The 27,629-nt window shown below is 43.5% G+C and overlaps 2 protein-coding genes across 2 annotated transcripts; both read left to right on the top strand.

Annotated features, from left to right (window-relative positions):
• The first annotated feature begins 700 nt into the window (after positions 1–700).
• LOC4337908 (zinc transporter 6-like) lies at positions 701–3,480 on the top strand. The gene is made up of 2 exons (NM_001402499.1): positions 701–1,679; positions 3,015–3,480. The coding sequence occupies exons 1-2, from the start codon at positions 807–809 to the stop codon at positions 3,327–3,329; spliced, it is 1,188 nt and encodes a 395-aa protein (NP_001389428.1). The 5' UTR covers positions 701–806; the 3' UTR covers positions 3,330–3,480.
• A 16,888-nt stretch (positions 3,481–20,368) lies between these two features.
• LOC112939020 (putative protease Do-like 14) lies at positions 20,369–25,842 on the top strand. Its single transcript, XM_026025581.1, has 8 exons — positions 20,369–20,528; positions 20,950–21,089; positions 22,600–22,869; positions 22,954–23,084; positions 23,416–23,530; positions 23,929–24,021; positions 24,097–24,174; positions 25,756–25,842. The coding sequence occupies exons 1-8, from the start codon at positions 20,369–20,371 to the stop codon at positions 25,840–25,842; spliced, it is 1,074 nt and encodes a 357-aa protein (XP_025881366.1).
• The last annotated feature ends 1,787 nt before the right edge of the window (positions 25,843–27,629 follow it).

Below are 27,629 nucleotides of genomic sequence, written 5' to 3'. Positions count from 1 at the left end.
TGGTGCTGATGGGTGTACATTTATTAAACGCAGCCTAATAATAAAACTAATTACATGTATGAGAGCTAATTTGTGAAACAAAATTTTTAAACCAAATTAATCTATCATTATAACATGTTTACTGTAGCATCATATAAATTAATCACGGATTAGTTAGGATCAATAAATTTATCTCACGAATTATTTAGAGTTATAAATAAATTTTATCACTAGTTTACATTTAATACTTCTAATTAGTACTCCCTCCGTTTCAGAATATAAGAAAATAGTACAGTATGTGAGTCTTTGTCACATGCTTTACTATATTTTTATATTGTGGGACGTAGGTAGTACTACCTCCGTCCCAAAATAAGTGCAGTTTTGCACTATTCACGTTCAACGTTTGACCGTCCGTCTTATTTGAAAAATTTGTGAAAAAATTAAAAACATTTAGTCACACATAAAGTACTATTCATGTTTTATCATCTAATAGCAATAAAAATACTAATCATAAAAAATTTTCAAATAAGACGGACGGTCAAATGTTGAACATGAATAGCGCAAAAATGCACTTATTTTGGGACGGAGGTAGTATCAAACATGCGAGATCCGAACACCAGCACTCCTCCCTCTTCGCGAAGAAACAAAAAAATATTCAGTCAAAAGAAAAAAAATTCCACAAAACCCCATCGCCTTGGGCCCACCTCGCATTGAAGAAATTGGACAGAGGAGAAATCGTTTTTAACCCCGTCCACTCGCCGACTCGCCTCTCCTCCTCGCTCGCCGTCGCCGTCGCGGGAGACTCCGGCGAGCGCGTTGACGTGGCCATGTCGGGGACGGGGTGCTTCCCGGCGGGGGAGATGGCGGCGGTGGCGAGGGTGTGCCGGGACGGGGCGGCGGCGGCGAGGCTCAAGACGGGCTCCCTGCTCGCCATCCTCGTGGCGAGCGCCGTCGGCATCTGCCTCCCCGTGGCGCTCACGGGGGCGTTCCGCGGGAAGGCCGGGTACGCGCGCGGCCTCCTCCTCGTCAAGTGCTACGCCGCCGGGGTCATCCTCTCCACCTCGCTCGTCCACGTCCTCCCCGACGCGCACGCCGCGCTCGCCGACTGCGCCGTCGCCACGCGCCGCCCGTGGCGGGACTTCCCCTTCGCGGGCCTCTTCTCCCTCGTCGGCGCGCTCCTCGCCCTCCTCGTCGACCTCTCCGCCTCCTCCCACCTCGAAGCCCACGGCCACCACCAGCACGCGGAGGAGGGGGAGTCGCCGCCGCCGCCGCCGCCGACCCACCAACCCTACGCCCCAATCCCCACCACCAAGAAGTCCCCCGTCTTCGAGCTCTCCGGCGAGATGAGCCCCAAGAAGCGCGCGCACTCAGACGACACGGACCGGGACGACGTGGCGCTCTTCGGGGCCAAGAGCGCGGTCCGGAGCGACGAGGTCGTCGTCGCCCCCCGTGTCGGCTGCCATGGGCACCACGACGTGGTGGAGGTTGGGGAGGAAGGAGGAGGAGGGGAGGAGGAGGAGGCGAGGAGGAAGCAGAAGATGGTGTCCAAGGTGCTCGAGATTGGGATCGTGTTCCACTCGGTCATCATCGGGGTCACCATGGGGATGTCTCAGGATGTCTGCGCCATCCGGCCGCTCGTCGTCGCGCTCTCCTTCCACCAGGTGTTCGAAGGAATGGGCCTCGGCGGCTGCATTGCGCAGGTAAGCGAAATCCATCTACCTGACTGCCTTCAATTACACCGTTCATGATCGAATTCCATGGATCAATTGTTATGACCATAGTGGTTTTGGCTTGAATCATGATCGAATTCCGTGAATCGATAGCTGTTACCGGAGTGGTTTTCGCTTGAATCATGATCGAATTCCGTGAATCGATAGCTGTTACCGGAGTGGTTCTTTGCTTGAATTGCTTCTTAGAATTAATAATTAAAGAGTGCAGCAAAGCAAACTAGCTAGGACTTGTCAAAGCAGTTTTGTGGCTTTCAGTGTGCGTTTCAGTGTTTTAGTAGTATGAATCGCTCATGCCACTGTCGCCTGTCATATTGACTTGTTTAGTTTAAAATAAACATAGGTGTTATAATATGTGATTAGCTACCAATGCTTGCACATAAGCAGTACACGTGATTGTTACTGTATAATCTGTTTGTCCCAGATTAGGCCTTACTGCTGTTATTATCGTTTAAAATTCAGAGATGAAAGGCGCTATATACCAATATCACCATGCCAGGTGCTGAATGATAGAAAGTGATTTATTAACCCCCCTTTGCACCCCCTGAAGTATTTCTGTAACTTTGGAATGGTTCTTGGTGGAAACCTGCAAGGATCCCTGTTGTACACCACTAGCAACTGGAACCTAGTCACCATATGACTATAACATATACTTTAGCAGTGAAAGTATCCATGTCAGAATCTTTTACACATCTAAATCCATGATCTGTCCAATTTTGTTCATCCACGCCAATCAACATTTGTGTTATTCTTAGTTGCCTTTTTTCCCTCATATCAGTATGCACAAAAGGAAAATAGCACTAGGTTTTTAAAAGTCCTCTTTTGTTTAGTGGTGTCTTGTTGGAGGGCAACTCCAGAAAGCAGTCTGACATGTTAACCAAAAAAGTAAAGATAAGTGGCTAGAGGTATGCCCAAATGCAGTATCTACATATATGGGGGGACAGGGGGTGCATGAAAAATTGGAGAGTGCAATATCAAACTTTCAGTTTTTAAAAGTGACACTGACACAATTTCTATCATTTTTCAAGTTGACAGCACATAACACATCAAATAAAGCCATCACCTTAAATTTATTATACCCCTTTATTAAACAGTCTAAACTTTATCTGTCACTAATCTTCTAAAGTAGTAATTTCTAATTTCCAGTAGCATACCTTATTACCTTACCATTCTCAAATCTCAACTAAGTTACCTGAAATATCTGGTGGTTCTTTCTACAATTTACAATTTGTAATTCACAAAAGCACCAAATAAAGATTATTTTGATCTTAATTGATGAGTTAATCGATACTTTTCTATTTATCTCAGGCAGGTTTTGGGATTGCAACGGTGGGTTACATGTGCGTAATGTTCTCGGTGACAACACCATTGGGAATACTTCTTGGAATGGCAATATTCCATATGACTGGCTATGATGATAGCAGTCCAAATGCCCTAATAATAGAAGGGCTCCTTGGCTCACTTTCTTCTGGAATCCTTGTCTACATGGCACTTGTCGATCTCATTTCTCTTGATTTCTTCCACAATAAAATGATGTCATCATCTAATAAATTGAAAAAGGTCTCTTATGTCGCATTAGTGCTTGGATCTGCATCCATGTCTATATTAGCTCTCTGGGCATAGGTCATAGGTGCAACCAGAGTGAAATACGGTGTATTGATCCTTTGTAGGAAGAAATGGATGTTTTGGGAGTCAGGACTTCCCTCATGTAAATTAAACTTCCACATAATGGGAAACTTAAAAATTCTTGAATGCCTTTTGATACTGTGAGCCATTTTCGTCTCCTGATTACCATGGACAATCAAAACGTACAGTGATTTATCTTTCAGTTTGTGTATACTGAATAATGTAATAGGTTCGACTTTTGTCTATGCTACTTATCCTGTTGTCACATTTGGAATGATCACCCATGTAAAGCACCAGAAGTTTGCAAACCATGCAAAATTTAATTAAGAACGCGTCAGCGCGTGTACTCATTTCTATATCTTTCTTAATGATATGGGCATCTCTACTGTATTTCCTTTGAGATTTCATGCTCTTTGTTTTTAAAAGAGGGTCCACTTTTTTATTGCTGGGAGTTAATTCAAAATATCTCTTGGAGATAAAAATCTATTTACACATTAAAATCAAATTAGGAATTTTAAAAACATAATTTTAGAGATAGATTGTTAGGCATATGTTGGGCATAGCTGTGTTTGAGATAGCTCGAGATGAAGATTAAGTGCGGTCACGTAAAAAGAGGAAGTCATTTGCACATGATTACTTTTTAAATTATTTTAAACTTTTAAATAAGATTTATTTGATATTTTAAAGCTAAAATTTTTGTACGAAATACACCAATTAGTATTTAAAAAATATAATAACAAAAACCAATTTAAAAAATATAATAACAAAAACCAAGATAAAACCTGTATCTTGATCAGATCAGATCAGAAAAAAAAAACGGAAAATGAATACTGATCGCTCCCAAAAAAATGAACTGCGTATATAACACGTATAGTGTTCACTTGTATGTTCGGAAAAAAAAATCTGTCATGCCTGAGTCTCCTGAAAAATTCATTTTATTTTTTATTCTGAGACGCTATTTCACCGAAAACTTTTTCTTAAAAGTTTATTTTCATGGTTAGGTATTTCTAATTGTCTCATGTTTTGTCAATCTAAATCTTAAAAATATGAGTAAATTGCATCGTCGGTACACGAACTTGTTAGGTGGGTGCAATCGAGTGTACAAACTTGTAAAATACTCGTTTTGGTGCATAAACTTGTGTGGTGCGTGTGGGGAAAGTCAAAAAGGACACTACATGACTAATCATATTGATTTAGAGGCTAATTAGGATACTATGTAAACATATATATGAGAAGGTTACCATTAGACATACACCTATTCAATAAAATATAGAATATGATTTAGTGATATTAGAAAAAGATTAAAAAAATCGAGCACTGATATAAGGGTTAGAAATGTATGAAATTCATCATTTCAATGATGAAGGATAAATTAGAGACTAAATTTATAAATATTGCATATCTTATGCATACTCACTACACGTATGCACGTCACATCCTAATCAACGTTAACTTCATAAAATTAATATTGCCAAGTTATTTTGATCCTTGTTCGCACGAACTAGACAAGTTTGTGTACTAAAACGAGCATTTTACAAGTTTATATACTTTTACTCTAAAAATATCAAGCAAATAACAATTATACATTTTATCTGTATAATAATAATAATAATAATAATAATAATAATAATAATAATAATAATAATAATAATAATAATAATAATAATAATTACTTATTAGTATATGTCACGTTAGATCAGTTTTGCTTGCAGAGATCAGTTTGGCCTAGGTTCGCTCGGACTAGGTAAGTTGTTATATTGAAATAAGTAGTTTACAAGTTGGTGTATCTATTTATACCCACTACGCAGGTTTACGCAGGTTTATGTACTGTGAAGGCAATTTGTTCTATCTAAGATTTAGAATCCCCTTCTCTTTTTTTTTCTCTCACAAATGGAGATTCTCTCGCTCCTGATTTCCGCATGACAAAGGCTTATATGCGGGAAGAGATTGCGTGTGAGGCGGGAACGAGCGAAGGGATATCTGTTTTTTATGTACTAGGTGAAACCCCGCGCATTGCTGCGGAAATTTAGTATGATAACAATAAAAAAAATAACGTGTAAGATAGCTAGATAATATAAGATTAAGTAAATTAATATGGTTTATGATAATTTAAATTTAAATAGTATGTAGAATGGTGATTCAAACGTAAAAAATAATGTTGTATGACTTTATGGAAGAAGAAAAGTAGGAGATAGTTTAGACCGTAGATTAATCATTTAAAGGCTAAAAACAATTGATGTGATATGACTTAATTAGAGGAAAAAAAGGAGAGATAATTTGGACCATAGATTAATCATTTAAGCACTAACTAAGTGAGGATGAACTATATAAGTATATAGAATATCATAAAACATAATAAGGATATACATTGAAACATTATGTGAATTATGTTGGATGATAATTTAACATGTTTGTATTTGAAAAGCTCTTAAATTATAAAAACTATAAAGATATAGCATGTTTGCATGATGTTTAAATGTGATGATTGTTAGTGGATGATGATGTGGCATCTTGTTAATTAGTGAATGATGATGTGGCATCTTGTTAGTGGATGATGATGTGACATCTTTGTAGGTTAAGCTTAAGGAGTTAGTGGGGAATAACTTTATACTAAGATAGGATTTGTAGTTAGGGGTAAAACGTGGGCTAAAAAAAAATCCAGAAGACCGAAAACCTCACCGAACCGAACCTAAGAGGCGGTTTTTTGGGCCATCGGTTGATTGTCCGGTTTTTATTTTCCTGTAGTTCGGTGTTCGGCTTTTACTTCGGTTTCCATCTCACGTGAACCGACGAGACAGAAGAAACCGATGAGTGTTCAGCCAATCCAAAAAGAATAACTTCACTTTATGACCCTCAAAACTGATTGAAATCTAATCCATGACTCTAAAGTACAAAACCGGATATCTCGACTAGGGATGAAAACGGAGCGGATACGGATGGATAATGTTCATACCATATTCGTTTTCATATTTTTTACCGGATACGAAAACGAATACGGATAGCTCGAATACGAAAACAAATACGGATTATCTCGAATACGAATAAGAATCGAATATGATCGGACACGAATACGGAAACAAATTTTTCTCGGAACACGAAAACCAACTCAACTTCTAATAGAAATAAATATCAACATATATAATTAGCTCATTTTATATAAAATGAGGTATAATTTATAAATATTTTTTAAAATTTAAATAATATTAATAATATGGACTAGTGTTAAGAGATAAACTACTATTAAAATCTATAAAGGTATATTGAAGGTTATAGAGTTAGAAAGAAATGGGGTATGTCTTATGGGTCCTACGGATATCCGAATAGCACCGTTCACCGGATATCCGAATTATTATCCGTATCCGAAGGAAACCCTGATACCATATTCGTATTCGTATCCGGGAGAAAATATCCGTATTCGTATCCGTATCCGAAATATCCGAGAATTATCCGATCCGAAAGGTATCCGTATCCGTTTTTGTCCGGAGCGGACGGAAACTATCCGCTCCGTTTTCATCCCTAATCTCGACCCCCAAACTCCTGAAACCAGTGCAATTTGACTCCCTGGATGGTTTTGGGAGGCGGTTTTGCTGACGTGGCGCCACGTGGTGCCTACATGGCAATATTGACCGAGTCTTCGACCCACGTGGCATTGACGTGGCACTTACGTGGCATTAGAATTAAAAAATATGTGTGGGACCCTTTTGTCATTCACACATAAAAAAAATTGTGGGGCCCACATGTCATCCTCCTCCCTCTCTCCCTTTTCTCTCTCCCCTTCTTCCCCTTCGGCCGGCGGCGGCAGTGGGAGCTAGCTGGAGCGGCGGCGGGCGGCGGTGGAAGGCCGGAGCAGCGGCGGCGGCGGGCGCTCAAAGGCCGGAGCGGCGGCGGCGACGGTGGCGGGTGGGCTGCTCGGCCCTGCTCCATCTCGGAGGGTTGGAACTTGTGGCCGCCGCCACCGTCCTGCTCGTCTCGCAGCGGCCCCAAGTAGCCGCCTCCCTCTTCCACGCCGGCACGGCTGCGCCGCCGGCTTCGACTGCGTGGACCACCGCCTTCGACCTCCGCCTCCGTCTTCAGCCATCGACGACGCCAAGGGCAACCCCCGCCGGTCGACTTCCTCCACGACGCCGACCCATCTCGCCGAGCGCTAGCCTTACCATCGTTGACTCCTCCACTCCGGGAACCGCTGCCACCGTCGGAGGGGGGCGACCTCCTCTTCGTCGCGCCGAGGTCCGTCGCCGTCGACCCGGGGACGAGCTCCCTGCACCACCTCTGTCCACCACGCCGGCGACGCTCCAAAACCCGCTCCAGCTAGCTCCCGCTGCCGCCACCGCTTCAGCCCCCGCCGGCCGCCACCACACCGTGGCCCATGCCCCGCCGCCGGCCGAGGGTGAACAAGGGGAGAGAGAGAAGGGAGAGAGGGAGGAAGAAGGAAGGAGGATGACATGTGGGGCCCACATGTCAGTGGCCCCACAATTTTTTTTATGTGTGTGAATGACAAACGGGTCCCACAATTGTAATGCCATGTAAGTGCCATGTCAACACCACGTGGATCGAAGACTCGGTCAATATTGCCACGTAGACGCCACGTCAGCAAAACCGTCTCCCAAAACCGTCCATGGAGTCAAATTGCATCGGTTTTAGGAGTTTGGGGGGTCAAGATATCTGGTTTTATAGTTTAGGGCCATGGATTAAATTTCGATCACTTTTGAGGGTCATGAAGTGAACTTATTCCCAGAATGCTCAAGGCCCGTGCATCAAGCCCAACTTTCACCGTGGCCCAAAAAATACATGACAGCTAAGAGCAAGTTTAAGTTTAATAGTATAGCCAACTACTAGCTCTAATTCATCTATAGTCAATTTAATAGCTAATTCATATAATAGTTACCTATAAACATATACTGCACCATTAATATATGGTCCTACCTCTCATACACAAAGTCCGTGTTATAGCTAGATACAAATATGCACTCGATCTCTTCTCTTTTCTCTTTTACATGTGCTTATAGCTTACTTGTAGCATGCTATTATACTCGCTCTAACAGATCCACCAAATCAGGCCATGCATACTTGTGGAAAATTGACCCCGTTCTTTTCTCCTGGAGATAAAGATTTTACCTCGGTTTCCGTTAGCACGTTTTTAAACTATAAAATGACATGATTTGTGCGAAAACTTTCTATATGAAAGTTGCTTTAAAATATCAAATATATTTATTTTTAAGTTTGTAAAAATTAAAATTCAATTAACCATGCGTTAATGGCTTTCTCGTTTTGCGCGCCCTCTTTTAATCTTCATCTTAGGAGGATTCGAACGGGGCTAGATCTTTCTCGATAAAAACTTAACCCCGAAAAAACCTAACTGATCATCTTCGGTTTATTTTGCTCGGTTGATATTTTTCTAGAACTTTCTTCGGTTTACATTTTACAAGCTGAATTCTAGGCAGCCCGAAAAAACCGATCCGATTAAACCGAGGAAACCGAACTGCCACCCTAATTAGGGGTGGGTTGATTTTTTTTTTTTTATTGTTGAGAGTTAACTCAAGATATCTCTTGGAGATAAAATCTATTTATACCTTAAAATCAAGGCGAAAATTGCTATATGATACTAAAGAAAATATGGTCATTGCTGAGAGACACCATATAAACATGAATATGCTCGAGGACACTTAAAAAACATGGTAACTTGTCACAGGACATCCCGAGCATTAAAATACATTATTCACTTCGTTGAGGAGAGAGAAACCACGCAAAATGTCCATTTTACCCTCATTCTTCCTTCTCAACCTAGCCGGCACTACTGGCGATGTCCACACTGTTGTTGGCGCTGCTCCTTGCGCTGGCCAGGGAAGTGGCCGCGGGGGTGGTCAAGGAGGTGCCGCTCACCTAGGAGCTCGGGGTCGCCAGCGGCGATGACGACGGCTTCGCCAACACACCATCTCCATCCATCATCGCCGATCTGGTGCCCTCCATGCTCTCGCCGCCGGCTTCGTCCTCCAAACGGCGTCATGAGCGAGTCGCCGTCTTCTTCTCCCAAATAGAGGCCGCCGACTGCCCAGCGCTCAGCACCCGTCCCCACCGCCTCCGCCCCCTCCTTTTGCCGCGGCCCTAGTGACCCCACAGCCGTCCTTCCCCTTCGTCGTTGTCGGCTACCCCTTGCCTCGTTGGCGCCGATATGAAGGACTCCACCTCCGTCGGCCTCCTCTACCACCGGCCTTGCTAGGGATTGCCTGGAGCGGAGGGCCTCACTCCCGGCGGCCCGTCTCTGTGCCGCTGCGGAGGGACTCATCTCCACCGCCGTCCGCCGGCATGTGCGTCGCCGTTGGCACCTTCTCCCCACCACCCACTGCTGAGGAAGGAGAGGAACAAAGAAAGAGAGGAGATATTAGACTGATGAGTGGGCCCGTGGGCAAAATTTTCTTTTATGAAAGTTTCTCTCTCCGTTTCCATCGAAAACAATAAAATAATAGGATGTCATGTAGCTAATTACCATATTTTTACAGTGTCCACGAGAAAATACGTGTTCTTTGGATGTCTCTCAGTAAAGACCATATTTTTTGAGTGTACTATAGCAAATTTTGCCTAAAATCAAATTAGGAATTTCAAAAATAGAATTTTAGAGAAAAAATTTTAGGCATATGTTGGGCATAGCCGTGAGATAGCTCAAGACGAAAATTAAGTACGACCACACAAAACTAGAAAATCATTAGCACATGTTTTCTTCAGTTTTAATTATTTTAAACTAGTAAAAATGAATTAGTTTGATATTTTAAAGCTAAACTTTTCGTACTAAATACACCGATTAGTAATTTAAAAATACACTCGCTCCGTCCCAAAATATAAAAATTAGGACCGGATGGAATATTTTTTAGTACAACGAATCTTTGTCTGTCCAGATTAATAATACTAGAAAACATCCGATGATCTCATTTAATTATAGCTTCTTATATTTTTATATTTTGAGACGAAGGGAGTAGTTTCGAAAACCAAGATCTTGATCAGGAGAAAAAAAAAACGGAAAAGGAATACACGGAGCGACCGAGCGAGGCGAGGCCGCGAGGGGCTCCGCTCCGACCTCGTTATATAGAAGTGCCCACCGGTTTTCTGTGAAATTACCCGCAAAATACCACCGCCTCACCCATCGCCACCCCGTCGTCCTCCCTGCTGACGCAGGCACTAGTGGCGGCATCGACGTCGAACGGAGGCGGCGCGGCGCCACTCTCTCGTCTCCTTCTCCACCCACCCCTGCGTTGGTCCCTCCCGCCAGCTGAAGGCGATTTAGGAGGTGGTGGCGCGCAGTATTCTTCCCAAGCCCTAACAAATTCTCCCTACCTCTCTCCGTCAAATTTACACAATTTCTATGGATTTTTTTGGCTCACTAGTTGCAATTAATTGTTTTAGATATGATGAAAACCTGTATTTACTCATGTGTGATTAGTGTGAAGTTTGAGTAATTCTTTTTAGGCCACACACACAAAAAAAAAGACGTAATTCCTCCGTTTCATATTATAAAACTTTCTAGCATTGCTCACATTCATATATATATATATATATATATATGCTTATGAATCTAAACATATATAAATGTTTAGATTCATTAACATTGTCGGTGACATGGGACCGGGGATATCTTGACTAGAGGTTTGGGGCAGCCGCGGTCACCCACGTGGCCTGACCCCCTCGGGGGGGTCGGGCCCGAGGGTGATGAGGCCGCCCCTCCCTCTATCTCCCCGAGGGGTCGGGCTGCTCCCGTTTCGACCCCCCGAGGGCTGGGGCACCCCGACCCCCTGAGGGTTTGGCGCCACGTGTGTGGGTTAGGTGAGCACAGCGGCGCTCACCTAACCGCGTTTATTGCGGGTTGGACGAGCGCCTCACGCCGCATTTAATGCAGCATAGCGCATGCTTATCCGGTCCGTGATCGGTCGCAGTGTGTGACCGGTCACAGACCGGTCAGATCGCGGGTTAGGGGGCAACAGGCGGCCTGACACACGCCTCGCCCCGTCCCGTCGGAATGATGAGAGCCTCCAGGCACTCGTCCCTAGCCGGAGCCGGCGTGGGAACTCCTGGAGTTGACACGTCAACCCCGGCCAGATACATTCCAGGCTTCATCGCAATCATTGCAAGGAAGTCATTGTATGAAGAAGGGCAGACGTGTAGCATGCTAAACTGACACGTGGTGGACAAGAATGACCGGTCTGTGACTGGTCTGACGCCGGTCGCGTCATCAGCAAACAACCGTGCTTCCACGTTGCACCTGCTTCCGGCGGAGTGGAGGTTGGTATGACCCATCCCATCGGAGGGTCATTCGGACAGCAGCCATTGCAAATCTCCGCCCATTAATGAGGGAGGACAGGGTTATCCCGGTGTCAGGCGAAGGTACGAGCCAAGTTTTGGTCAAAGTAGGATGGGTCCCCACCCAAAAGAAGGGTAGGTAGAAATGGTGTATGTGGTATCCCCTTGAGATATAAAAGGAGGACCATGCCTACCAGGAGAGGGGAGAAGACCTGAGCTCGTAGACTAAAAAAAAGACGGGAACAAAGAGGAGTGAGAGGGTCTCTAGAGTTTGAACTCTCTTGCTCTCCAGCTCTCTGTAACTCCTTCATACACAGATCCACCAGAACACAGGAGTAGGGTATTACGCTTCTCAGCGGCCCGAACCTGTCAACATCACCCGTGTCTTGCGCATTTGCTCTCTCGCGAACCATTCCACAGATCAAGGGCTTAGAACCTCACCCAGCGCCCCCGACCGAACCGGCAAAGGGGGGCCCGCGCGGTCTCCCGGTGAGGAGCCCCACGCTCCGTCAAACATCTATATAAATGTGGATAATGCTAGAAAGTCTTATAATATAAAACGGATGAAGTATCATGCATGTGGTGTCATTTTCCTTTTTCTGAATTCTGAACAATCAATAACAACGTATTATTATCAGTGCATTGCATGCTCTAAAATACTGAATTTTCACCAGCATTTTTTTATGTATTTTTGTGTGCTACAGGTTGCTGAAAACCTGCCTCAACTGAGTCGATGAGCATATGTAATCAGTATTAAACAAACAAGCAATCGTTCAGATAGAATATTGTCAAATCTTGCTGATTGGGATGACCACAACACTAGGAGATTATAGAATATGATACCCATGTCTAGACAAATAAAATTGTCCAGATATCACATAACTAGGTCTTGCTAGTACTGCCCTTCACTTCATATGTATCCATGCCTTCTTATTCCATTATACTTTTTCTTTGTTGTTTGGCAGGTTTTCTATCAGTTCCACTGCTGCTCATTAAGCATTAAGCTGAATGGTTTTTAGATCCACTGTTTACCACTAAGCTGAAAGGAAAATATTCCAACATCTCCTATGTTAAGCTTTTTTTTAAAAAAAAAATTCTGTAGCTAGGTAATGTTCTTTATCCTATCATTGGGAGGAAGCATTAGCTTTTGTTGTTGTCACATGGACATCCAAAGTTCATGTAAATGATCAGTGTGTATACCAATATACCATGTTATATTAATGACTTTCGAATGTGCCGTATGCAGAATCCCAAATCCTCTCAGTTTGCCGATCACAAGGCGGAGATCGAGGCGGTTGGCAGCGGGGACGAGCGTCTGGAGCAGGAGGCAGCGACTCGCACGCCGCTCGGGGCATCTGGGGGGCCAGGGCAGCTTCCTCATCCTCCACCACGGCAGCGGCTGGGGATGGAGTACTACCACTCATCGGATTCGGAGCAGGGCTTGCGGCTCGGTATCTCTGCCACCACAAGGCCCACCATGGACTCATCTGCTCTGCCACGTTCCACCGTTGCTCATGCAGCAGACGTGGCCACACAAGACAGGAAGGGGATGAGGAAGACGAAGACGAAGAAGAAGAGGAGGAAGAAGAGGAAGGAGAGTGTGCTGGCGTCCCTACCTCGTGATCAATTGGCATCAAAGACCATGTTAGAATAATTGGGCTAGGCCCAATTTATAATATTAAATCTCAAAGGCCCATAATAAATGTGGAGGATAATAATACCACCTCAGGATTTAAGCGAGAAATATCTCAACCTAAATAGGGAGTTATTAGAGGCTCCCTGTTGACCAGTTGAGGTGGGGGTCGGAATGCCACACGCGCGCGCCGGGCCGTGGGCGTGGGCGTGGGCTGGCGTGCGTCACGTCGCTATCCTTTTGCAGCCACTAACCCACGATTCCGCGCGTCCACGTTCTTTCTCCTGATAGATAAGGAGGCCGCGAGTCCGATCCGACTTCTTCGCTTCTTTCCCGGTGTTAGTTTCTCCTTCTCCGCGCCTGAGTTGCTCTCGCTTCCCCGCTTCTGATCTCTTGCGCGCACGAGAGATTGGAAGGAGTAGTGCCTCCGAAACCACACCTTCGCCTGAGATCTGCACCGGGTAGGCGGGTGATCAGGTTTTTGGGGAGTGCCTCCCGCACGACTGCTCATCGCCATGTCTGGAGTTGCTGCCGCCACTGCTGCGTGCGTGCGTGCGTCACGCCACGTCACGTCACGTCGCTATCCTTTTGCAGCCATTAACCCACGATTCCGCGCGTCCACGTTCTTTCTCCTGATAGATAAGGAGGCCGCGAGTCCGATCCGACTTCTTCGCTTCTTTCCCGGTGTTAGTTTCTCCTTCTCCGCGCCTGAGTTGCTCTCGCTTCCCCGCTTCTGATCTCTTGCGCGCACGAGAGATTGGAAGGAGTAGTGCCTCCGAAACCACACCTTCGCCTGAGATCTGCACCGGGTAGGCGGGTGATCAGGTTTTTGGGGAGTGCCTCCCGCATGACTGCTCATCGCCATGTCTGGAGTTGCTGCCGCCACTGCTGCGTGCGTGCGTGCGTCACGTCACGTCACGTCACGTCGCTATCCTTTTGCAGCCACTAACCCACGATTCCGCGCGTCCACGTTCTTTCTCCTGATAGATAAGGAGGCCGCGAGTCCGATCCGACTTCTTCGCTTCTTTCCCGGTGTTAGTTTCTCCTTCTCCGCGCCTGAGTTGCTCTCGCTTCCCCGCTTCTGATCTCTTGCGCGCACGAGAGATTGGAAGGAGTAGTGCCTCCGAAACCACACCTTCGCCTGAGATCTGCACCGGGTAGGCGGGTGATCAGGTTTTTGGGGAGTGCCTCCCGCACGACTGCTCATCGCCATGTCTGGAGTTGCTGCCGCCACTGCTGGCGGAGGTGGTACGCCGCCGCCGACAGGAGCTGGATCTGGATCCGGAGCTGGTGCGCCAGGAGGAGGTGCCGTGAACGACTACAACAACGGAGGCAATTCTGCCTCACCATCCAGCGGAGGGCCATTCTCGGGGTATAATTTTCTCCTCCTGCTACTGCTGTTAGCGCTATTCCTGTTCCCATTGTTAGCGCTATACTATGTGCGCTATGTTCTTGTTCCTGTTCTACATGATGCCTCTAGCATGTTATCGCGTTACTGGTATGTTCCTGTTCTTGACATTCATGATGCGCATAGTATGCTACTGGTTATGTTAAGATCACCCTACACTGCTTATGCCATGATCATTGTTTCATTTTCTTGGATTAAAATATGCCGATTAATGACTATATTTCCAACAATCCAAAAACCTGATAGGTCATTTTCGGTAGTTGGCTTTGCTGCTGCACTGAAACCACATGCATTTGATGGTTCAAACTATAAGAGATGGAAAGCACGTGCACTATTGTGGTTGACAGCGATGCAGTGCTTCTATGTTTCACGGGGCAAACGAAGTGAACCACCTCTTTCTCCTGAGGAAGAGGCTAAGTTCGAGGCTTCGGATTGCCTGTTCCATGGAGCATTGATCAGTGTACTCGCTGACAACATAGTGGACGTGTACATGCACATGCCTTCTGGGAAGGACATGTGGGATGCACTTGAGGCCAAGTTCGGAGTTTCTGACGCCGGCAGTGAGCTGTATGTCATGGAGCAGTTCTATGACTACAAGATGGTCGATGACCGTTCTGTAGTAGAACAAGCTCATGAGATTCAGATGCTGGCTAAGGAACTTGAAAACAACAACTGTGAGTTGCCGGACAAGTTTGTGGCGGGTGGCATTATTGCCAAACTACCACCTTCTTGGTCGGACTTTGCCACTTCTCTAAAGCACAAGAGACAAGAGTTCAGTGTTCCTGATCTCATTGGCTCTTTGGGTGTTGAGGAGAAGGCGAGGGCAAAGGACGTCCGGGGCAAAAAGGTTGAGGGAGGTTCTAGTGCCAATATGGTACAGAAGAAGAACCCTCATGCATCCCACAACAACAAGAAAGTCAAGCCTGATGTCAAACCCAAGGCTGCAACCAATTTTAAGAAGAAAGGCAAGGGAAAGACAAAGGGAGACTGCTTTGTGTGTGGCAAGTCTGGGCATTGGGCCAAGGACTGTCCTGAGTGCAAAGACAGGAAGTCTGCCAACATGATCATTAGCGAGGGCGGAGGAACATCGGGGTATGGTAAAATATTACCTACAGTTCTCTCTGTTTTTCATTCACCTGATTGGTGGGTGGATACTGGTGCTAATATTCATGTATGTGCTGACATTTCTCTGTTTTCTTCTTATCAGGTCGGGAGAGGTTCCTCCTTGTTGATGGGAAACGGGTCACTTGCGGCTGTTCATGGTGTTGGTACGGTCGATCTGAAGTTTACTTCGGGAAAGACCGTGCAGCTGAAGAACGTGCAGCATGTCCCTTCAATAAAGAAGAATCTAGTTAGCGGCTCTCTATTGTGTAGAGAAGGTTTTAGACTTGTGTTTGAGTCCAATAAATGTGTCGTATCTAAATATGGGACTTTTGTTGGAAAAGGTTATGACAGTGGAGGCTTGTTCCGCTTTTCTTTGAATGACATGTGTAATAATCATAATGCTGTGAACCATATTAGCGAGAATGATGAGTCTAATGTGTGGCATTCGCGACTCTGTCATGTGAATTTCGGTTGTATGACGCGCTTAGCTAACATGAGTTTAATTCCAAAATTCACTTTGGTCAAAGGTTCCAAGTGCCATACTTGTGTTCAATCGAAACAACCTCGCAAGCCTCACAAGGCATCTGAGGCGAGGAATTTGGCACCTCTAGAACTTGTTCATTCCGATTTGTGCGAAATGAACGGCGTGTTGACTAAAGGGGGAAAGAAATATTTCATGACACTGATAGATGATTGCACTAGATTTTGCTATGTGTATCTATTGAAAACAAAGGATGAGGCATTGCATTACTTTAAAATCTATAAAGCTGAGGTAGAAAACCAACTTGAAAGGAAAATCAAACGGTTGAGGTCTGATAGAGGTGGGGAGTATTTTTCCAATGAGTTTGCATCCTTTTGCGAAGAGTTTGGAATTATTCATGAGATGACGCCTCCCTATTCACCCCAATCAAATGGGGTGGCCGAAAGAAAGAACCGTACTCTAACTGAGATGGTGAATGCCATGTTAGATACTGCGGGGCTTTCCAAGGAATGGTGGGGTGAGGCAGTTTTGACTGCGTGTCATGTCCTGAATAAAATTCCAATGAAGCATAAGGAAGTAACACCATTCGAGGAATGGGAAAGGAAGAAATTAAATCTCTCATACCTACGAACATAGGGCTGTTTGGCCAAGGTAAATGTACCTATAGCCAAAAAGCGGAAACTTGAACCAAAAACTGTTGATTGTGTGTTTCTTGGTTATGCTATCCACAGTGCGGGTTATAGATTCTTAATAGTAAACTCTGGAGTACCCGACATGCATGCTGGTACAATTCTTGAGTCCAGAGATGCTACATTCTTTGAGAATGAATTTCCTATGAAATATACACCTAGCACTTCTAGTAAAGAAACTGTCATGCCCCATGAGCACTTTGCACCGATAGAACACGATGATCAAACGCCTGAGGAAAATCCTGAGGAGGACAACATTGTAGATACTCGCAAGAGTAAGAGACAAAGGGTTGCAAAATCCTTTGGAGATGACTACATTGTATACCTTGTGGATGACACCCCAAGAACCATAGAAGAGACATATTCATCTCCTGACGCTGACTACTGGAAGGAAGCAGTACGTAGTGAAATGGACTCGATTATGTCTAATGGTACTTGGGAAGTCGTTGAGCGTCCATATGGGTGCAAGCCCGTAGGATGCAAATGGGTTTTCAAGAAAAAGCTTAGGCCTGATGGTACAATCGAAAAGTACAAGGCAAGGCTTGTAGCCAAGGGTTATACCCAAAAGGAAGGCGAGGACTTCTTCGACACATACTCACCAGTTGCTCGCTTGACCACGATTCGAGTACTACTTGCTCTGGCAGCCTCTCATGGTCTTCTCGTCCATCAGATGGACGTTAAGACAGCTTTCCTAAACGGAGAGCTGGAGGAGGAGATCTATATGGATCAACCAGACGGGTATGTACTAGAAGGTCAGAAGGGAATGGTGTGTAAACTATTGAAATCCTTGTATGGCCTCAAGCAAGCACCTAAGCAATGGCATGAGAAGTTTGACACCACGCTTACATTTGCAGGCTTTGTTGTGAACGAAGCTGACAAATGTGTATACTATCGCTATGGTGGGGGAGAAGGGGTGATCTTGTGCTTATATGTCGATGACATACTGATCTTTGGGACCAGCCTTAATGTGATTGAGGAGGTCAAAGACTATCTGTCCAAGAGTTTTGAAATGAAGGATTTGGGAGAGGCTGATGTTATTCTTAACATCAAACTACAAAGAGGAGATGAGGGTGGGATTACACTTGTGCAATCCCACTATGTGGACAAGGTTTTGAGTCGCTTTGGATATAGTGACTGCAAGCCAGCTCCTACTCCTTATGATCCCAGCGTGCTATTAAGGAAAAACCGAAGAATAGCAAGGGATCAACTGAGATACTCTCAAATCATTGGTTCATTGATGTACTTGGCTAGCGCAACGAGGCCTGACATCTCATTTGCTGTAAGCAAGCTGAGCCGGTTTGTCTCAAATCCGGGAGATGATCATTGACAGGCTCTGGAAAGAGTAATGCGCTATCTAAAGGGCACTATGAGCTATGGAATTCACTATACCGGGTATCCAAAAGTACTAGAAGGGTATAGTGACTCAAACTGGATATCTGATGCTGATGAGATAAAAGCCACAAGTGGATATGCGTTCACACTTGGAGGTGGCGCTGTTTCCTGGAAGTCTTGCAAGCAGACCATCTTAACGAGGTCAACAATGGAAGCAGAACTTACAGCACTAGATACTGCGACAGTTGAGGCCGAGTGGCTTCGTGAACTCCTGATGGATTTGCCGGTGGTTGAAAAACCAGTGCCAGCTATCCTAATGAACTGCGATAATCAAACAGTGATTATTAAAGTGAACAGTTCAAAGGACAACATGAAGTCATCTAGACACATCAAGAGAAGACTGAAATCTTTCAGAAAGCAGAAAAACTCCGGAGTGATAGCATTGGACTATGTCCAAACGGCTAGAAATCTGGCAGATCAGTTTACCAAGGGGCTACCACGTAATGTGATAGACAGTGCATCGAGGGAAATGGGCTTGATACCCACCTAAGGTTGCATAATAGTGGAAACCTGTCCATTGTGATCGGAGATCCCGTGAATTTGGATGGTGAAACAAACTATTGTGTGACTGAGAGAAGAGACCCTTGAAAAGGGCTCATTTTCATGATGTGCTTCTCTTCTTTCCTGCATGGTAGGATGGCTTATGTCTTAATGTGATCCGAGTGGCTTTTCCAAGCAGAGATGTTGACCTGCAGAACATCTCAGAAGGAACACACCTATATGAGTTCGACTGCTAGTCACAGTCTATAAGGTTTGGGCAATCTCTAGATACTCATGAAAGGCCTGGAGTTTGACTTATATGCTCCAAACAGAGGGGATGCGAACGACAGCCCAGTACCAGTCAAGGTTCTGAGTGAAACCTGATCACACAAAACTTACAATTCAAGGCATAGTCCATTGTTCAGTTGTGGTCTGATGTAGCTCATTTCCTAGGTGGAAGTTCAACTTGACAGTCTCCACCAAAACCCTGGTATATCAAACAGGCACAACATTGGGAACATTTCTTATGAGCCTTGAAATTTGGTGGGGATTGTTAAAATAATTGGGCTAGGCCCAATTTATAATATTAAATCTCAAAGGCCCATAATAAATGTTGAGGATAATAATACCACCTCAGGATTTAAGCGAGAAATATCTCAACCTAAATAGGGAGTTATTAGAGGCTCCCTGTTGACCAGTTGAGGTGGGGGTCGGAATGCCACACGCGCGCGCCGGGCCGGGCCGGGCCGGGGCGAGGGCGAGGCGTGGCGTGGCGTGGCTGGCTGGCGGCTGGCGTGCGTGCGTCACGTCGCTATCCTTTTGCAGCCACTAACCCACGTTCCCACGATTCCCTCCGCAACAGCGCGTCCACGTTCTTTCTCCTGATAGATAAGGAGGCCGCGAGTCCGATCCGACTTCTTCGCTTCTTTCCCGGTGTTAGTTTCTCCTTCTCCGCGCCTGAGTTGCTCTCGCTTCCCCGCTTCTGATCTCTTGCGCGCACGAGAGATTGGAAGGAGTAGTGCCTCCGAAACCACACCTTCGCCTGAGATCTGCACCGGGTAGGCGGGTGATCAGGTTTTTTGGGAGTGCCTCCCGCACGACTGCTCATCGCCATGTCTGGAGTTGCTGCCGCCACTGCTGGCGGAGGTGGTACGCCGCCGCCGACAGGAGCTGGATCTGGATCCGGAGCTGGTGCGCCAGGAGGAGGTGCCGTGAACGACTACAACAACGGAGGCAATTCTGCCTCACCATCCAGCGGAGGGCCATTCTCGGGGTATAATCTTCTCCTCCTGCTACTGCTGTTAGCGCTATTCCTGTTCCCATTGTTAGCGCTATACTATGTGCGCTATGTTCTTGTTCCTGTTCTACATGATGCCTCTAGCATGTTATCGCGTTACTGGTATGTTCCTGTTCCTGACATTCATGATGCGCATAGTATGCTACTGGTTATGTTAAGATCACCCTACACTGCTTATGCCATGATCATTGTTTCATTTTCTTGGATTAAAATATGCCGATTAATGACTATATTTTCAACAGACCACACCACTATCACCGTTGGCCATGGGCGAGGGCAGTACCACCGCTGCGGCTGAGAGGGATGCTGCTGACTCCTCATCTGAGTACAGCTCTCCTCTCCGTCGACCAATGGTTTATTATAACTCCGATGTGGCAGCAGTGGATCTCTACCACAGGCAGTTTTTCAAGTACCAGGAAAAAAAAGGTATAAAAGTGCTCCACTTTTCCCCATACGTTCAATTTTGCTTACTACCTAAAACAACAATTGACTATTTCTCAAAACATCTATAAGCTTGGCCTTAGAGTTACTGTCATCCTGTGAGCTATTTTTCACTGAGTTTCATAAACAGTTATAATGCATGTAATCTTTTGATGACACAATCTTTGTCTATATATATTTAGCTCGTCTAGAACAGTTGCCCACACTCAAGCAGTCCGATTATTATCAAAATATTGCCGATTGGCATAATCTAAATCAGAAGAGAGCAGTTCTGGGTGTAGCAAAATCAGTGCTGAGCCTTTCATCGACTCATGGTATTACCTTTTTTTCTCTCCGGTATACATTCTTAGTTACTTTATCCATATGCACATATCACTAAATTTGCTAAGTTTTTATTGATATACAGATGAGAAAGAAATCTATCGCTGCACGGGTATCATCATCGAGTGGGATGAAGTCAGTAAATCTGCCACTCTTGTCACCTCTTCACAAATCCTATGCAATGAGGAGTCACAGGATAACAGTATCTACTATCCCAACACCAAGGTAAATTTGTGAACAACATTACTTCTTGGACGTTTGCTCAGTATTCTTCTGTTGAGCTTAGGTTTTGCTTCTTAGTGTTTCCTTGATACTGTAATTTCGCCTTACTTTGTGGTGCTCTATTTTCTCTCAGCCTTTGTACTTTGGTTATTGATGATACGAATAGTATACCTGTGGCGAGTAATGATTTTTGGTGAATTTTTTTATACATTTCTGTTGCATTTATTATGGTTATTGGTTGAAGTTAAGAATGCTTAGAAATTTCATAGAAAATGCAGCTTCCTAATAGATACAAACTTTACCTAAGCAGTTCAGTGAAATGAATTAGTGCCCCTCCCACATCCACATACACACAAGGTCACACATACAAAATCTAATATGTAGCGATCTTTCAAATAAAAAAAACTGTGAATACATAATGCTAATTTGATACCCCGTCAAGACAAACTAACAATCTACACCCACTATTTCTATGTATTAAAACATAATATACAAAGTCTTTGAATGCACGCAGCTACTGCCAGGTCTTGCCCATCTTAGGCCCCGTTCGATCTCCCGTGTTGGAGATGGATTTCTGTTGCACGCAAAATGAGAAACCTTATTAGCACATGATTAATTAAGTATTACTACCTCCGTTTCAGGTTATAAGACTTTCTAGCATTGTCCACATTCATATGGATGTTAATGAATCTAGGCACACATATGTCTAGATTCATTAACATATATATGAATGTGAGTAATGCTAGAAAGTCTTATAATATGAAACGGAGGAAGTAACTATTATAAATTTGAAAAATGGATTTATTTGCTTTTTTAAACAACTATTATGTAGAATCTTTTTTAAAAAAACGCATCATTTAACAGTTTGAAAAGCGGTGCTAACGGAAAACGAGGTATGTAGCTCCATGGCCTCACAGTTGGCTGCACTACAAATCTTTCCAATTAACCTTTCTCAGTTGCTGAGCAAATTATCACAATGGCACATTCTGACTATCTTTGAAGTTCTTTTCAGCATAACTACTGGATATTTTGCATGGCTAGCAGTATGCACAAACAGTTTGCACTCACTCTTGAACACACTAAGCCCTAAGCTTTTTTTCACGGCTAACATGGTTGCCCACGAAGGCGAACAATCTGCCTTCTCATGATCTTGAGCACATTATGCGCTAAACATTTTTACATGGCTAACTTGGTTACCAGTGAAGATTTCCAATCCAAGTGTAGTCTTGTAGCGTACTCATTGACTGCCCAATATAGTTGTTCAGCTCATGCATTCACCAAATGTTTCACAAATATTAATCCCTGGCATCCCTGGCTAGGAATTTACTAATTTTTCACAGAAGTCTTTTGGATGTTTTTACCTATAGTTGTTGATTGCAGGATTTTATTTCTTGTTTTTTCTGTTTGTTTTCACCATTGTTCTCAAGACTCATAATTTGTTCTACTTTTGTATTCTCATGTAATCATCTTTTGTGAATGTCATTTACTTCAAATCACAATATTTTCTTTTCAGATGATTGCTCACCTATTGGATGGGACTACTTCTGAGATGGAATTGCTCTACTTTAGCAAACACTATGAGATTGTCTTTTTTAAGGTCAATGGGGCATTGGATCTACAAGTCGCGTTGTTAGATACTGAGTTGGAATTTGGCAGTGAAGCTTGTGTGCTAGCCAGGGACAAAAATCTTGATTTGATCTGTAGACGAACAACAATAGTGGCAATGGACCCTTGTGAACACCAAAAGAACCATTATTTATTCATTGATGCTTCGGACTGTGAGGTGATAATATAAGCAATTATCTGATTCCTTTATTATTATTTAGATAAGATTGTTTAGTATAACTTCATTGCTAATTTTATTCAGGACTGCAATGGAGGAGCACTGACAAATTTTAATAGGAATATTGTGAGTATGGTATTATATGCTTTACCCAATGTTGCTTTTATTCCAAGCTCTCTTATTCTGAAGTGCTTCGCATTATGGAAAAAGTTCAGGTATTTTGATTCTTGACTGTTTCTAAAGTTTTTGAATTCTTATAAATGATTAGGAGTAAGTAGAGAGTAGTCTTCAAAACTTATTTGCTCAATTCTTGCATATATATTTATCTCTACAAAAAAAAGAGACAAAGTTGCATTTAGAGCAAATCGTAGCCTAATTGTTATTTATTTATTTATTGCTTGCTCGTGTCTGATTTATTTGATAGTGTTTTGATATGAAAATTGTAACAAATGTGAAATATTTTTATTTTTTTATTTTCATCTATGATTCTTAATTTAACTAATTCCATTTGTTCGAATCTAATAAATTGATGATAATTTGGTGTAGGAAACTTGGTCGACCTCATTTGGGTTTGAAGCTGACTGTGAATTTTCTGGATATATCACATTTAGAGAATCTGTCTCGTGTTTATGGTATTAGTTCTGGCCTGATTGTAGCAAAGGTATACCCCTTTCTCCAAGTTTTCTAATGATAAGCTCTGCAAACTGTAGGCATGTTATGCTTTTTTTTTCTATATTTAGCAAACTACATTTCTATCTTACACACACTACTACACTTTTAATTGTTCGGATCATTTCTGATGAGCTGGACCAACCAATAGCTCTCACCAGCCCAGCCTTTTTTCATTTGACTATCAGTAGGCTTGTGACTTGTGACTTTGTGAGTCCAACAAGTGGGACCAATCTTTTGAAATAATCACAATAGTCCAAGTGTAGCAATATGAAATAGATGCTTGAAAAGGTGGATTTACGATAATTTAATCAAATCTAGTGTGATTTTCTGAAGCTAACTTTTTTAGCACAGATACAGACTGTTCCTATGTTTTTAACTTGATTCTAGGTATCCAATGGTTCTCCTGCTGAGAGAAATGGAATTAGAATGGGCGATGTCATATTTCATTGTCAGCAAGAGTCCATTTCAACCACAGCTCAGGTAAAAATACGTTGTCCTTATAAATGCAAGACTTGTGGGAATTTATTTTAAGTGACTTGAGCTATTTCTTTTTAGTTTGAAGATGTTCTGCTAGATGTATGTGAGAAGCACTTTGAGAAGGGAATCAACTTGAACTCCAAAGTAGATGTTGAGGTAAGCTTTTATTGAAATTAGCACATTGCTTTGTGGTTTTTTAGTACAACTTATTTTTTTTGGCACATATACTATCTTATAGTATAAATTTCTCATAAAAAAAACTGCAGTTTTTTAGTGCATTTCACGAAATTAAAACTTGACAAAAGTAATGTTCTAAAAAAATATACAACCGGGTGAGACTGGCAGGTGATTCTGCACTTTCAACTACAGAATCAGCAGAGGTTTGCATATTCGATGGATATTTTCTAATAGTTTTAGTTTTGGATGTTTTTAGATCAAAAGGGAAAAACCTGTGTTCCATTTTTTAATGGAAATGAAACAATTTTCTTCAGTTTACCATTCTTACATTCTTAGCACACTAGAACATTGTTTAATCGCGACTGACACGAGCAGAAACTAAAATGAGAACAAGTTAGATCCTGCAACATATAGTTCTAGTACAGAATAAACGAGAGAGGAAAGGACCAAGACATCATACTTATAATCTATTACCTGCCGTGAAATCTTATCCCTATCTAAATGGTACCTTTGATCGAAGAAGCCAAGAGATAAGATTCAGGTCTTGCAGGTTTGGGCACTTCTTTTCTTTTCATACCGTACCCCAATTGGAAAGGCGATACTTGTGATGACCTTAATGATTGCCCAAAAATGCCATGCCATGTGTCCGTTGATAGCTTTGATAGCCCATTTTGGAAACTTAATGACTGAAAAGGGATGGATGGGGATACATATCTACTTAAGTAAAAGGAGACTTTAAGAAGCAGTTTTTCTCCATGATATTTTTCAGTCTTATTCAAGAAGTTATCAGCTAGAGACATATTTAATCAAGGTTCAACTGCAATTGGTATCATATCTTTTGTTATCATATACCAGTCCCTCAGGCCCATGCAGCATTTTAATTGTTTGCTTCTTTTTCCTCTGAGAAGAGCAGCATTATGGTCTCTCACTAGGATATCTTTCTCTCTAGATCTCTATCTATCCTTCATCTTTCCGGACTCCCGAATTGAAGAAATTCCTGGGTGATTTCTTTCATTCTATATTATCATCGACAGATAAAACGTCTCTCAGATTGTCTACCCAAAACATTATATTCATTAACCATTTTTTTTCTGTTTAGCATCGACACTCACGTTCCAACCCTTGAGAGTTTTTTTTTCATAAAGTCTAATTTTAAACTGCACCCTATTAATTACTTTTGTTTCAGAATGCAGAGTATTCCAAATCTGTTTGACTAAGCCATGGGAATCTTTCTTTTCACCATTTTTGAAAATGAATTTTTCAGGCCTGATATCAATTGGTTATGTTTCAATGAAGAGCGTAAATATTGCCCCAATTGTAGGTAAAACAACTACAGTAGATAAAGGAAATTGCGTATCCTAAGAAGTAGATAAATAAATTCTATCCATAGCAGCCAAGACCAAAGTACATTGGTTGTTTTCACTAATGTACTGTCTTGCAGCATTTTCGAATTTGAGTTGAATAGTTCAAATATTAATCAATGAAACTCTTTTGGTTTCAGATAAACCCAAAAAGTCAGGATTACATTTCTGTTGACAAATATACTTTTTGCCTTTACAGCTCGTTGTTTATAACTTACGCAAGCGTTCCAGGAGAACCGTCAGTTTGTCCGTAGAGTTATCAGATGGCATGGAGGTCATTGACTAAGGTAACAAAATTTTGCCTTGTTGCCCCTAGATCATGTTTGGTCACAACATTTTGTTGTTTCTTACAAATTATGCGGTCATGTTTCCTAATATTTTGCAGGGTTATGGGACGACTAGGACTGCAAATTGCTGTGAGGAAATTGTTATTTTGTAGTAGGAACATCATGCAGAAAATTTTGGAGTTTGGGCTCAAAAGCTTCTTACGATTGACGGTCTGCAAGAAAAAAAATGTAAATAGGATTTATGAGCTCGTTTCGTACTGCCAGTTCTAGTCTTTTATCGTAATAGACTGATCTCAACAAACAGCGGAAGGAAGTGGTGTCAGCGCAAGATGCTTTTGTATATAGGTAGCAGTGCAATTTGTGAGAAATCGCCTCTTACGTTGGTGCCATTTAGTCAAGTGAATTGCTATATATACGTCGGAGTATATTATGAGTACCTTGGGTTACACAGCAGTACTACACCCATATACGCGATCAGGTATTATTACTGTTGAGAGTATTTCTTTCTCTATTCACTTAAAAAAATATATTTTTGTAGTATTCGCTCCGAATTTATCTGAAATGAGAGATATGATATGGGTTTACATGAGGATAGTATGGTGTAGGGGTGAAAAGGGGGTTATACCCGGACTATACCCGCCTGTTTTCACCCCTAGTGTGGTGCGGACGTGGATGAGGATATGGTATATCTAGAATCCGGCAGATGCGAATTATTCGGTAGGTTATTTGCTGGATAATCTGAAATTGTCAACACATGTAACCACTTTATATGTTGCATACAACGTGAGTTGGCCCATCAAATGGCCTAATTCATCGATTAACTTGGATTGCTTAGACTACGTCTCTCACCGTCTCATCACACACTTGCGTAGCTATGTTTTTATATAGAGAGAATCCACTCAGTGCCACTGAGTTTTGCCCACTTCTACAATATACCCCTGACTTTGTCAAGTTGAACAATATGCCATTGGGTTTTCTTTAACCTTCACTGCGTGCCATCACAGCACAGTTAGCATCTGTTAGCGATGTAAAAAGACCTATTTGCCCCTAACTCATTATATCTGTTAGCCATCTTTATTCCCATTTTCAAAGAAATTCATCGCGTATGCATTTTCATATATACATCGGTGCTCATATATTAAACCTAATCTGAGTAGCAGTGCTTCCAAAAACGAATGGATTCGCAGAAACTAGTATCGGTAAAAATGTAAATACACGCCTCTACCACCTGCTAATCTCAACTCAATGGATGGATTCACAGAAATGGAGATGGATCAATGCCTCTACAAAGCTCGATCAGACCTTGAGCTTGAAGCTGTAGTTGTTGGAGCGGATTTGGATCCGCCTGCCGGCGACGAGGTTGTCGACGACGAGGTTGCAGGTCGCCTTCCCGGTCATCTTCCACAGCTTGATGGCGCCGAACTTGATGCGGATCGGCACGCGCGCCCACACCGTGAGCGGCACGAACCCGGTCTATTGCTGTTGCAGCAGCTGCGCCGCCATGGCGCTGTCCAGCCGCGTCTCGCCAGCGACGGCGACGGCGAGGACGAGCACAGCGAGCAGCGTCCAGCACACGCACCGGCAGCACCGCCGCCCGCGGCCCCTGCGCCGACGCCCACCGGGTGGATTCGGTGGTAGTCCATTGAGATGGAGACGCTGCTTGCCGGGCGGCTGGCGGCGCGTCGATGGGACCTCGGCGACCGGCCGCGCGTCGATGGGGAGGCCGGCGAGCCACCGCGCGTCGAGGGGGAGCCGAGCTCCAGGACGCGCGTCGTGGGGGAGCCAG

This window comes from Oryza sativa, chromosome 5 (assembly GCF_034140825.1).
Source record: "Oryza sativa Japonica Group chromosome 5, ASM3414082v1".
Taxonomy (NCBI): domain Eukaryota; kingdom Viridiplantae; phylum Streptophyta; class Magnoliopsida; order Poales; family Poaceae; genus Oryza; species Oryza sativa.
Note: the sequence above shows the minus strand (reverse complement) of the source record. Positions and strands in the feature narration are given on the sequence as shown.

Excerpts from the sequence above, each read along its gene's own strand:
- LOC4337908 (NM_001402499.1), top strand. The coding sequence starts at position 807 with ATGTCGGGGACGGGGTGCTTCCCGGCGGGGGAGATGGCGGCGGTGGCG. Across the intron at positions 1,680-3,014 it reads TCGGCGGCTGCATTGCGCAG|GCAGGTTTTGGGATTGCAAC; the intron begins GTAAGCGAAATC and ends TATTTATCTCAG.
- LOC112939020 (XM_026025581.1), top strand. The coding sequence starts at position 20,369 with ATGGGCGAGGGCAGTACCACCGCTGCGGCTGAGAGGGATGCTGCTGAC. Across the intron at positions 23,085-23,415 it reads GCATTATGGAAAAAGTTCAG|GAAACTTGGTCGACCTCATT; the intron begins GTATTTTGATTC and ends AATTTGGTGTAG. Across the intron at positions 23,531-23,928 it reads CTGGCCTGATTGTAGCAAAG|GTATCCAATGGTTCTCCTGC; the intron begins GTATACCCCTTT and ends ACTTGATTCTAG.